General features: G+C 39.7%; 1 protein-coding gene across 1 annotated transcript in view; it reads right to left on the reverse strand.

Moving 5' to 3' along the window:
• The window catches only part of AR (androgen receptor), a 172,004-nt gene that overhangs the window by 27,122 nt on the left and 131,370 nt on the right, over positions 1 to 13,512 (reverse strand). Inside the window, exon 3 of the mRNA XM_033113987.1 lies at positions 9,463 to 9,579. Within this exon, the coding sequence (XP_032969878.1) occupies positions 9,463 to 9,579 (117 nt within the window). The remainder of the gene's footprint in view (positions 1 to 9,462; positions 9,580 to 13,512) is intronic.

Consider the following 13,512-nt stretch of genomic DNA (forward strand, 5'->3'; position numbering starts at 1 on the left):
AGAATGTTGCTTAGTCAGAGGAAGGAGAAAGAACTGTGCGTGTATGTGCATGTGAGTGTGTGCGTGTGTGCTTGTGTGTGTGGCGTGCGTGCGTGCTTGTGTGTGTGTGTGTGTATGTGTGTGTGTGTAGGTGCAGACTGGAAAAGGAAGAGAGTGGAAAATGCAGGCCCCAGGCAAGACAGGAAGTGTGCTTCTGATTCTAGTGTTTGTCTGCCCCAAAGAGCCCACATCCACCAGAGGAAACTGCTTTCAGTATGGAGGCTCTGGGGCAGAGATAGCAAGATAATAGAAACTCTTAAGTGCCTGTCCTCTTACATCAATGCGAAGTTTGAAGCTGGCTGGGGAGAAGTTCAACGCCTTATACCTAATGGAGAGGCAAGCAGATGATGGAGTGAGTAGTGGGGGAGTGTGGGGGCACTAATGCTACAGGTGAGAGATAAAGTCTGATCCCCTTTTCACCATCATCCTAACTTTAATAGGAAACAAGAAAGGTAGACACTGGTTCTTATATTTTGCCTTCCTCACTGTTTATGAAAGGTTCAAGTGTGTGTGTGTTCCTGAAATAGAGTTGCCTTGACTTTGGGTACAGGGAGAAAACAAACTGTCTGACTCTAGTCTCCTGGTCTGTTTGAAGAGGGGCTTCTTGTGGCAGCTCTTCCAGGAGAGGCAGAAATCAGGTCCTTGTTTACTGAACTTTTGTGGGCTGGCTACCACCTTCAGCTCAGTGATGAGGCCTGAGGTTAAGATGTAGGTCATTGAGGAGGTAAGGGGAAACTCACGAATTGCCTAATATCCAAGTGAAAATGGCCACGGGAGCCTCAGACAGGCACAGTGGCTGCTTGTTCAAAGTAGCACTTTGAGTCTCATCAGCAAAGGTTCTTCCCGGCAGCCCACTGTGCAAAGCAAGCAACCTGAGTCAGTGTCTGTCTGCCATCACACACAATCGGCAATAATCAAAAAGCACTGTGCTAAGGCCCAGTGATATTGCAGGAAACAACAATCACAACACGACTCCATAGATGGTAGCTGCTACTACTTCCTGTGAGGTAGGGAAACACCACCAGCCCCATGGCGGAGGGTCATCATGTAAGAGAGTAGCCACCAGCCCCAACGTCAGAGTCTGTGTGCAGGAGCAAGGGCTTAAGCACCTAAGGTTCAGATTCCAGGTGTTTCTGGGCTATCCACTAGCCTCTAGAAGTCTCATTCTGAATGAGACAGATCAGCCTTTCTTCAGTGTCTGGTCATTTTGAGATGTTTGCAGTTGCCAGTTTGGAATTTTTCTAATGTGAAAAACAGACACTATTGAATGTAGCAACTTAAAAATGGGCTTGCACCTAGCAGGCCTAATAATCAGATACCTGAGTCAGGTCTTCTGACATAGGAGGCAGCATGCAAAACTGGGGAGACTGGGTGGCTGCCATTTTGGACTGGGGGTTTCCTTTTCTCTTTTCCTACCAACCTGTAAGACAGAGGTGAGATGAGGTATGGAAAACTCTTTACTTGCAGTTTTTTTCCCCTTCTTTTCTGCTTTATTGACAAATATACTAAAGATCATATATATGTGTTTGTGTGAGCCTCTCTGTACACAGTGAGTGAGAATTAGGGGGGTAGAGGGAGGATGTGGAGGGAAAAAAGGGAGGTGGAATTTAACAGTCTCATTACAGCCACTCAGAACCCAACAAAGACTCCCTATTCGGTCTTCTGAATTTCTTGCAGCAGCCAAACAATCCCATTATATTACAAGCGTTATTACTCAGCTTGGAGATGGGAATGCTTCAAAATTAATGTCTGTGTGCCTAACAGCTCACTAATCAAAGCTTCCATGCCTCATTTTCCACCATGGGGAGAGTCCTCAGTCTCTTTCAGTTTTATTGTGGCCAGCATGACATACCACACTGTGCAGGCTTGGGCTGGTGACCTTTTGTCTTGGCCAAGATCCAGATTTTCTTCTTAGTTCCAACTGCCAGTCCAAGTTTTCTGCAGGTGGTTTCTTCAGGATTGGTGCTTATGTATTTTTTTTTTAATTGCTAACTGCTAGAAGGCTGAAATGTCCCTCAACAATCAATTTTCACTTCAGCCACAGAACCATTGCTCCAATGGGGGTATTAAACAGGAAAAAGAAAGACATTTCTAGGCTTGGCTTAAGAGATCTAAAAAGTGTCGCAAGGATTAACTGGACTGAGGAAAATGGAACCTGATTCCAAAAGAGGTGATCCAGAGTAGTGATGCCATTTCCACTTTACTTGCCTAGGTATATTTTGTCATGGAAATATTATCAATGCTAAACAACCTGATGGCTGTGTATGTCTGGATGGCTGTGTATTTTCCCCTTTAGTCCTACTGCATCCACGCATAATCTCAAAGGATGTGCAGAAGTCTCTATAAAAGTCTCTTGCTCAGGTAAAGTGTCTATGTATGAGTTCAGTACAACAAGAAAATGTTTTAAACACTTTTGTGATCTTAAGGAATACATCCTACAATTTGTAACTACAGGTGGCACTGTTCTTAAATCAAAAGTAAAATGTTTGCAAAGAAGCAGTTATGTTATCAATACAAATTAAATTTTTTTCCCTGAATTCTTATTCTTGGAAAATACTTGCTTTTGTATATCAGACTATTGTGTGCTGCATACTCTTAGCTTTCTGCCTACTACCTTCGAAAAATGTTGCCTATGACATCATCTCACTCTTTCAAGAGCAACTGAGGGATTTTGGAGCATTCACAGCAAAAGTAAACAACAATAAAATCTCTCTGCTGGTATTTCATTTTAAAATTCAAGGACTAAGTAGAAATATTACAAGTGAGATAGTCATTCACGTACATCGTATGGAGTATCATCAATTTTGATGATAAGAAAAGATTACCTCTAACCATAGTTCTCTAAAAGCACACTCTCAGAGACAGACTACAACATATATGTGCTGTCTCAGATAATTTGTTTTGGAGGGATTAAGAGATACAGTCTCTGGTCTCTCCATATACAATTTGACTTGAGAACTACAATTACAGAGAAGTATACCTTTTCCCCTACGATGTGTTACCCATTATGTATGTAACCAACGGGAGGATGGTGGTCTAGGACATGGACAACCGATTTCAAGGTTTGATCACAGGTGAATCAGAGAAGCAAGGAACCAGTACCAAAGGCAACACTATAATAGCAGAGACAGAACAGGTATATTCATTATGACTGTCTATCTCCCCTTGTTTAATTTAATTCATCTGTGCTCCATCAAAATGCCTACACTAGTGTCTGGCACATAGTTGGCACTCAACCAACATTTGTTAAATGGATAAATAGAGGAATGAATCAGTGCAAACATGGAAGGCCTTAGCCAGTTGGTTGGTTGGAAGGATGGATGGATAGATTGATGGATGGGTAAGTGCTGTAAAACTTGTCTCCTAAAGAACCATTTCATGAACAGTACTTCAGCATTGGGGTCACACTCTTTCACACAGGACACGTGATCCAGAAGCAGCAATGCTGGGCTTCCCTTGAGCATGGAGAATGATGAAAGAGCCGGCATTGAAACTGTCTTCAACACTGGAAACCACAAGGATATTCATAGTGTCCATGACAATATCAGACCATGTCCAGGACTCCCTGATACATCCTCCCAAATAGAGAATCATGGAGGTTGTTAAAACTTCCAGATCTGTTAAGTTTTTTAAAAAATTCAATTTATGAGGATGACATGGGTTAGTAACATTATATACGTTTCAAGTGTACAATTCTGTAATACATCATCTGTATATTGCATTATGTGTTCAACACCCAGAGTCAGTTCTCCGTCCATCACCATATATTGGATCCCCTTTACCAACTTCTAAAATCCCCCCTTCCCCTTTACACTCTGGTAACCACTAAACTGTTGTCTGTGTCTATGAGTTTTGTGTCTTCATTTGTCTTGTTCCTTTCTTGTTTTCAGTTTTATATACCACATATTGGTGAAATCATATGGTTTTTGACTTTTTCTGTCTGACTGATTTCACTTAACAAAATAATCTCAAGATCCATCCATGTTGTTGCAAATGGCACTATTTCATCTTTTCTTATGGCAGAATAGTATTCCATTGTGTATATAAACCACATCTTCTTTATCCATTCATCTATCAAAGGACACTTTGGTTGTTTCCATGTCTTGGCCACCAGAAATAATGCTGCAATGAACATCAGAGTACATATATCTTCACAGATAAATGTTTTCAGGTTCTTGGGGTAGATACCCAGAAGAGAGATTGCTGGGTCATACGATAATTTTATTCTTAATTTTTATTTATTTATTATTTTTTTAATTTATTGGGGTGACAATTGTTAGTAAAATTTATTCTTAATTTTTGAGGACTCTCCACACTGCCTTCCATAGCGGCTGCACCAGTTTGCATTCCCACCAGCAGTGTATGAAGGTTCCTTTTTCTCCACAGCCTCTCCAACACTTGTTATTTGTCTTGTTGATGATAGCCATTCTAACAGGCATGAGGTGATACCTCATTGTGGTTTGACTTGCATTTCCCTAATAGCTAGTGAAGTTGAGCATTTTTTCATATATCTGTTGGCCGTTTGAATGTCTTCTTGGGAAAAGTTTCTGTTCCTGTCCTCTGCCCATTTTTTCAATTGGATTGTTTTTTGTTGTTGTTGAATTGTATGAATTCTTTATATATTTTGGATATTAGCCCTTTATTGGAGGCATTATTTGCAAAAATCTTCTCCCATTCAGTTGGTTGCATCTTTGTTTTGTTGATGGTTTCTTTTGCTGCACAGAAGCTTTGTAGTTTCATATAGTCCCATTCACTTATTTTTGCTTTTACTTCTTATGCCTTTGAGGACAAAAATCATAAAGTGCCCTTTGAACTCAAGGTCCATAAATTTAGTACCTATGTTTTCTTCTATGCAGTTTATTGTTTCAGGTATTATGTTTAGTCTTTGATCCATTTTGAGTTAATTTTGGTATATGGTGACAGACAGCAGTCTAGCTTCATTCTTTTTCATGTGGTTTTCCAATTCTCCCAGCACAATTTATTAAAGAGGCTTTTTTTACTTCATTGCATGTTTTTGGCTCTTTTGTCAAAAATTATCTGCCCATATAATGTAGGTTTATTTCTGGGTTCTCAATTCTATTCCATTGGTCTGTGTGTGTTTTTCTGCCAATACCATGCTGTTTGGATTATTGTTACCTTGTAGTATAAATTGAAGTCATGGAGTGTGATTCCTCCAGCCTTATTTTTTATTCTTTGGATTGCTTTGGCTATTTGGGGTCTTTTGTGATTGCATACAAATCTGATGATTTTTTGTTCTATCCCTTTAAAAAATACCATTGGGATTTTGATGAGGATTGCATTAAGTGGAGTTTATGTGGAGTTGAGTCTCCTAGTAGAAAACACACTTCTCAAATATTATAGAGTAACCTCTAAAAAAAAATTGTGCACATCTCAGATTCTCACTTGTTCTGGGACTCCATGTTTCTTCTCTTCTTTTGGGGTTTGGCTGCTACCTGAAATTCTTGAAAGGCCTACAATCTACCATGGTCCAATAGAGGAGGGAGCAGCATGGATCAATGCCATTTATTAAAGGCTGAGAACTCAGGAGTTGCAAGACACACACAAAAATAATGTTTGGGGAGGGATAAGAAGGAAAATGAGGAGGCGACAAGGGTCAGGGAGAAGATGGCAGGTTAAGGGTAATTCTTTCTCATTCAGTCTTGTAAACTGAGAGCACATCCTTGGGAAGTGCAGAGAAAAGTGAGAGATGACTGTGCATTTATTCTAATTATTGGCTGTGAAAAAAAAAACCCACAGCTAATTTAGCAGAGAGAAGGTCCTTCTCTGGACAGTTATATTTATAACTATTTTCTCAAATGAAAAGTAAGCAAGGGGTTTAGATTTTTGAAGCAATTCACAATACATAATTTTTCAAAAGCAACCTGAAATGAACCATGTACAAAGCAAGGCCTATCCTTGTCATGGATGGGCAGCTGAAAGCCTGGAAGTAGTCTTTCAGGGAACCACCCTGAGAATCCAACCACCTCTAGGATCCTTTCAGAAACACCAAGAGCTGATAAGAATAGAAGAAGTGCACAGGTAGATAGGCCTAGACACAGAAAGGAAAAGGCTATGTGTTTTAAGTATCTCTGAGTTGAGGAGATCTCATCACCAAACAGTAGATGGAACACTATAGAGAAAGCCGGATTAGAGATCGTGAAGCTTCTAGACGAAGCAGTCATCCATCAGCCGTAGAGTGCCAACTTCTCTAAGATACAAAGACAGGCCTTCTGCCCTCCACCACCTCAATAATCTATCTATCTAGTCTACTTTTAGACACACAATATATCTTACTTAGGTGCGACTTGACGTAGCGAAAATTACTATGCAGGTCAAAGTACTCAAGTCTAGACTCTCTATATTTCTGGAAGCAGTGGAGAGATAATCCAAAAAAGAGCTCATAAACTTACAATCCTTTCTCTGTCACTTTAGACGTAAAATCACAAAACGGTAGTGCCAGAGACATCCTTGGTGAAGCCCACTATCCCAATTTTATGATGAGAAAAAAGCCTGACAGGGAAGAGGGGACTTACCCAAGGCCACATTCCTAGCTGCCATTTTGGAATATGTTATACAATTTTGAGTTGAGTAATGGGAAAAATAAAACAAAATTATATGAAATCTCCTTCAAGGTGATCAAAATGTTTATGCTGAACCCAGATCTTATGAAAAGGGAAGTCTACTGCTAAAGTATTCAGAAGGCCACTCTGTATTGACGCTTTCTTTCTTTTTTCAATTGTTTGAGTAAAGGTGTGGTATACACTGAATTTGAAAGTTAACAGTCAACTTAATAAGGGCTTGCAGCAGAAAAGCAAGGAATGTGGAAATAAGTTTAGCAAAATGGAAAGGTTTGTTTTTCAAACAATGTTGTCTAAGAGGGTAAACATTTGGGTTCCTAATGACATGGTACTTGAACATAATATATGATTACTTTAATTACTAGAATCGTCTTCTGAAAGGATCTTGATGGCACTTTTGGTTTCAGGTGATCAAGAGTGATTTCTGGAGATGCTCTGTTGGAGCTGTTAAATATTATACGGCATGCCAAATATCTCAGAGTAAAAGCCAACTGGGAAGTGCTGTAAACAGCCTTACGAGCTAAGTTACTAGTAACCTCACTGTCATAATAAACCCTGACCTTTGTCTAGCACTTTATCATTTACCAAGGATGTTCACATTATCATGTCATCTGATCCCCATTATAGCTCTGTGACAGTGATAGCTCTAAAATTACAGATGAAGAAACTGAGGCTTAGAGGGGAGACAGTGAATAATGGAGCCAAGCCTTTAACCTAGGCCTACCTGACTCAAAAGACAAGACCATTTATGTAACATCAGGATTCCTTGTATCCTTTGAACGTTTCTGAAGTTTAGCAGCCTGAAGCTCTATTGCCTAACATGGTACCTTGTACATAGCAGACATACAGTAAATATCATAGAAATGGAACTGAAACCAAAGTCAATGGCAGCATTTTTCAGCTTCTTTTCATCGTGTTGACAAAGCCCAATGTTGAGCACTCTACCCAGTAAGTCAATTTGAAAACTTATTATACCACTCCTCAACAAGAAATTAATTTACAGATTTATGTCCATCTGCTATATGCAGTCGTGAAATTATCTATTATACACAGACTCCTTTTCACAGGGGTTCACTGTCATCATGTCACAGACTGCATTAGAATGCAGGATGTTGGCTGAGACATGAAACTAATGGTAAGATCTGGACATAAATGTCATGAGGACCTTTGTTACATTAAGCTTTACCTGCATCAAAGTGGGCATGTACTTTATATCAGCAGATGAAAAACCAAGGAGTTCTCTACCTGTGAGCCCCTCATCTCTTACACATAATTCACAGAGAGCTAAATAATTGAGAGCTGAGTGTACCAGAACCATCACCATGGGGCCATAACATCCATATGGAGAAAACTTCTTCTTGTCAATCCCTCTGGGTTTCCTTCTGCACTCCCCACCCCAGTCTTATTTCTTACTCCCCACTACAATCGTGGACAACAATTGTAGGTTTTATCTGAAGTATGCCAAGCAAACACAAATAAGATTGATTTTTTTTTCAGATATTTGAGTTTCATTTGATGTGGCTGCCTGGAAAAGCACTCACGGAGTATCTGCCTGTGATGTCTGGGAATGCTAGACACTACTTGAGATGCTTCTCTTGGAACCATCTCAAATTGATCCCAGGTCAATTTATTTGTAGTGCTTTGGTCTGTTTAAAGACTATTACTGGGCTGTGAGAAGGGGAGGATACAGTTATCCACATGAAGACCCACATGTGGTTAGAAAACAAGTTGGTTTTTACAAATATGCACATAGAAAGACAAGGTATTGAACACCTTACAGAAAGCCAGAGATGGACAAATGCTCTAAGTTAACCTTGAGAGAGGCACTGAAGAGGGCAGAATTCTAGGTGTTTGGGTTTTCCAGGCTGATAATGACTAATCAGGTGTGAGGTTACAGTTTTAGGCATTCAGAAACAGGCTTGTTTTTCCTCAGGTTCCACTCCCAAATCTAACTAGACTAATGAGCTTGCTTTTCTCGTGAAAGGTGCATCTTTTTGGAAGTGGCAGGCAGCAGAGAGGACTCTGGTACTGAGCAAATGTAAACATGAAGAAATGAGGAATTTTTTTGGAGGGCAATATAAGCGTCAGCCAAGCCTTTCTGGAATGGTGACAGTGCTCCTGGTGGACAGAGGCAAGGGAACAGAGAGCCTTACAATGGGGGTGCCCTTAAAAGAGCTGGATCTCACCTCTGTCAAGCTACTGTGCTACCAAAAAATGCTTTTGGAAATGATCAATAGAACTGCAAAGAAAAGGAAATGATTAAAAGGCCTACTCATCCCTGGGAGATGTGGGATAGGAAATTGGCTCTGCTTGGCAGCCTAGTTATAGATTCCAAAGAGAAGCAGCTTCTCATTCAGGTAGCCAACCCTACAATGCAGGCACCATTTACCTGAGAGATATTATTGGGTGTTCAAGACCAACCTGTGACTGGGTCATCCTGTATCTGTGATTGTTCTGGATTCCTTAGTTGTCTCATCTGAGCCACCATTTAACAGCATAAAGCCAGTACCACTATGTCCCCTGGGGATCCCCTCAGAGTGCAGTCTACACTCACTCACCCTCTAATAGGTCCTGATCCCTGCTTCACACCTCCTGCTCCTATGCTGAGCCCCAGAGTAGGGTGTGGCATGGTTAAGGATAAAGAAAGGTACCAACTGGATATGAAGGGGTCAGCCTGTATCTGGAGCATGGCTGGCCTCCTTGGAAGCATCAAAGAGGAAAAGCTGGTTTAAAGAGAGAACAAGAGAAAGAGAGAGAGAGAGAGAGAGAGAGAGAGAGAGAGAGAGAGAGAGAGAGAGAGAGAGAGAGAGAGAGAGTAGGAGAAGGAAGAATAAAAGTATCATACCTCCCAGAGTCATCCCTGCTTCATAGCATTTCCGGAGGCGACAAGATGGACAATTTTTCCTTCGGAATTTATCGATGGTGCAATCATTTCTGCTGGCACACAGGTACTTCTGTTTCCCTGGAAGAACAAAAAGTAGACAGCTCTGTTAATATATTTCTGGAGACTCCCTCCTTGAGTATTTGTAGACAGAAAGGGTGTGAAGGTATATCCCACCAGATGAAAGAGGTGGCCAGAGATGGCCCCAAACAGTTTGATCACACAGAATTGAACTATTAAACCAGAGTGGTTTTATTTGATGCTATGTTGTTTGGTTTTCATAGGGATGAATGATTCAGGTCCTAATGGTCCCTCCTTTTTTAAGACATAAGATGCCCTATCTTTACTAAAAGCCAAGAATGCCCCAGAGAAAATGATCCATGGTGGAAATTGTCACTCCTTTAGCATGGCAAAGCAGAGATTTGGGCTCGGGTAATGTTTCCTTCTCCTGTTGGCTGTAATTATGCATAGGATCATACTCAACCTAATAAGATGCTGAGTATTCATAATACGTATACAGGTAAAACTTCTATAAAAGAGAACTCCATGCGGTTTCTAGTTGTTTTTAAATTGCTTGTGATCATACCTGCAGTCCTGCAGGTTATAAAAATCAAACAGAGAAAAGGCCCATTCTTTGTGAGGTGGATCACGGCAAGTGAAAGGAAGTCCTCCCTGAAGAAAAATTATCACTGTCACGTACACCTGCAGTTGTCACAGGTACAAAGAAACATACATACACAGACACACACACATACATGCTGAGACCCAGAGATCTTCAGGAGCACAGCTGTTCAAAGAAAGAAATGGAGTTCCACTCAAAAACATGTATTTCACTCAATATTTTGCCTTCTTGCTGCTAGTATAGGCCAGGCACACAGTAGGTCCTCAATAAGATGTATTTGCAGAGTCTTTCATATAAAGGGCCAAAGTATTACCACTAAGCAAGAAATAACAAAAAATAATGGTCTCTTATCCCTGTAGTCTCTCCTTTTAAGACAATAACTTACTGGAACACTGTCTCTTCTAACTGGAGTCATTGGTTCTCCTGGTTGTTTTCAAAACCCCTTAAAAAAAATCAAGGCTTTTAATACAATGTCAGAGAGGCACTGTTATTGTAAGCCACGTGTACCATATGCATAAACAACATGCTTACGCACATGTGTATATTTATGGATGTGTGAATGCACAGGTGTGTTATGTGTACACACGGGGTTTCTGAATTATCTTCATATATATATATATATATACACATCTTCATATATATACATATACATACATATATACATATATATACACACAGACACACATATATACATATGGCACATGTGTCTTTTCAAGTAGAATAATAACTTTAAATGTTCAAATGACACATAATAGTGACAGAAGTGGTTGAAGTTTCCAAAGACGGATATGAAAGGAATCTCCTAAAAATATGACTGACTCATTTATACAGTTTGGATTAGGAACTGAGACAGGGGATGCAACAAACAGCCTTGAAAGGTTGTTTTCAATCCACTTCTCCCGCCTGAATTACCAACTTCCCCAAATGAGGCATAGCCAATATACAATCACTGGGTTGCTCTTACTTCTTTCCTATTTATTCTACTTCTCCAATATGGCTGAAGTTATCAGGGTTCTTAATAATAACAATGAATGAAAATAAAGTATAAGATAATAACATATATATTACACATATTTATACATTAAATACACAACATATGACAAAATAACAATTAAAACATAATATAAAATATAATAACATACAGTAAAAAATCCTTCCCATTTGATTAGCTTACAAAGGGTAATAACAATCAAGACAAAGTATGGCAGGGATTATTATAATCCCATTATATAGCTGAAGAAAATGATGCTCATTAAGACAAAATTGACCTGCCTGGCACCACATTGCTGGTTTGCTCCAAATCACAGTCCATAAGGCTACGAATCTCATAGATTGGAAGAATTTTCAGTGCTATTTAGTCACACCACACCCACTCCTCCATACAAGACTTGATTCTCCTCAGTAGCATCCCTGCATAGTGGTTGCCCCACCTTTTCTTGAGTTGCAGCCCGCTCCATCTCTGGACTCTGTTATAAGGCTCTTCCTTCCAGAAAACGCAGTATCTGTCTCTTTGCAGCTTGGACCCATTGGGTATAATTAGAAATACATAATCTTTGGGTTCTAAAACACCTTAAAGCCTTTTAATAAAATGCCCCAATATGACGCTTGACTCCTCAGTTATGAAAATGGGCACAAAGCATTGAAATGACGTGCCCCAAGCCACAAGGAGTTGGTGGAAGAGCCAGCACAAAATCTGGCCACTACATCCAGGGGAGATATGTCGGGGGCGGGTGTAGTCTCAAGACAGAGCACTCTGCGGGTGTTAGGTGTCTTTGTTCATTGTCTAGTAACATTGTGAATGTCTTTTCTATATTTAGTTGACAGAAGAAGTGTGTAAGTGGGATCTGGGCCTGCTTCAAGGTGGTCCTAGAAGGTTCTTTGTTCCCATGCTATAGCTTAGGTGACTGGATAATACAGAGACACAAATGCCTATCCACCTCCTCCTTCTCAGATTCTACAAACATTACGCCCAGCTCATCTCATAAAACATGTTATTGTGAAATCTCTGGCAAAAAACAAAAATTCTCCCTCGTGTTGAAGGAGGTGAGTCTACACTCTAGACCTGCACTGTACAGGTAACCCCCATATAACACGGTTACTGGTTCCTAAAAACTGCTGTGTATGCGAATCTGTGTTATACGAAACAAAGAACTAGTACAAAAAAAGAGGGTTAGGTTCAAAAAATTGAAAAAATCATACCATTATATTTTTATAATTAAGAGAAATACTTTATTAAAGCAACTTTCACCAAAAGTATAACATATTAATATGTATTAAGTAATGTTTTTTCATCATCACTACTAAGCACCGTTAACCAAGGGCATTTTCTTTTTGACAAGATATCTTCATCCTCTGAACTTAATACTCCATGAACAAAATGGATTTAAAATACTAATAAATTTTAAAATTCTGCAATCAAATCTGATACGACGTCCACGCTCGAATGAAAAATTTCAAATGAGGTATCTTTTGCTCTTAAAACCTCTTATTATACTCCGTGTTATTTGGGGATTTCCCTAATTTCAAATGAGGTATCTTTTGCTCTTAAAAGCTCTTATTATACTCCGTGTTGTTGGGGGATTTCCCTAGTTTTGAATGCGATATTTTTTTTTGCTCTTGAAAGCTCTTATTATGCTCCATGTTGTTCAGGGATTTCTCTAATCTCAAACCATATTACAGAGAAACCGTGTTATAGAAGTGCCATGTTATACAGGGGTTACCTGCACATTTAAATGCTTAATAATGCTCTTTTTGGAATAGCCCCAAACCCTTGACTACCAAGAATGGTCACATAATAGCCTGGCATGAGGTCTTCAGCATGCCACCTGGCTCTGAAATCCTTGACTGTCTGATGGTGTTCTGCATCTTTATGGTCCTATTCTTCCTCATAAACCTTGAGTATAATTCAAAGCTTTAGGAGGAACAGAGGTTATGAGACAGCCTTCAGATATTTTCTACGCAGACACCCCATTTATATTGTTTTCTGTCAGCCCCATTGGGGGTGCCATACAGTATGAGTAGAGGTCAGTGTCTGATTAGGCTTCTTTCAGTATGTTCATTCTGAGCATCACTCAAATGAGGAGAGTGTTGTTGGGTCATCATCTTCACTATGAACCTACAGAGAAGACTGAAAAATGTAGGACTTCTCATACTTTCTAAATGGAGTATTAATGCAGGGCCTAAATGAACACAACTAAAAAACTTTATTGAGATATGTAAGGAAGACCTGATTAAATGGAAGGATGTACAGTGTTCCTGGATGGGAAGGTGCACTATTACAAGGGTGTCAGTTTTTTCCCAATTAAACCTATATTTAAAACAACACAAACAAAATCTTGACCAAATAATACCAAGTTCATCTGAAGAAATAACAGGTGTGATATTATCAAGAC

The sequence above is a fragment of the Rhinolophus ferrumequinum genome, chromosome X (genome assembly GCF_004115265.2).
Source record: "Rhinolophus ferrumequinum isolate MPI-CBG mRhiFer1 chromosome X, mRhiFer1_v1.p, whole genome shotgun sequence".
Classification (NCBI taxonomy): domain Eukaryota; kingdom Metazoa; phylum Chordata; class Mammalia; order Chiroptera; family Rhinolophidae; genus Rhinolophus; species Rhinolophus ferrumequinum.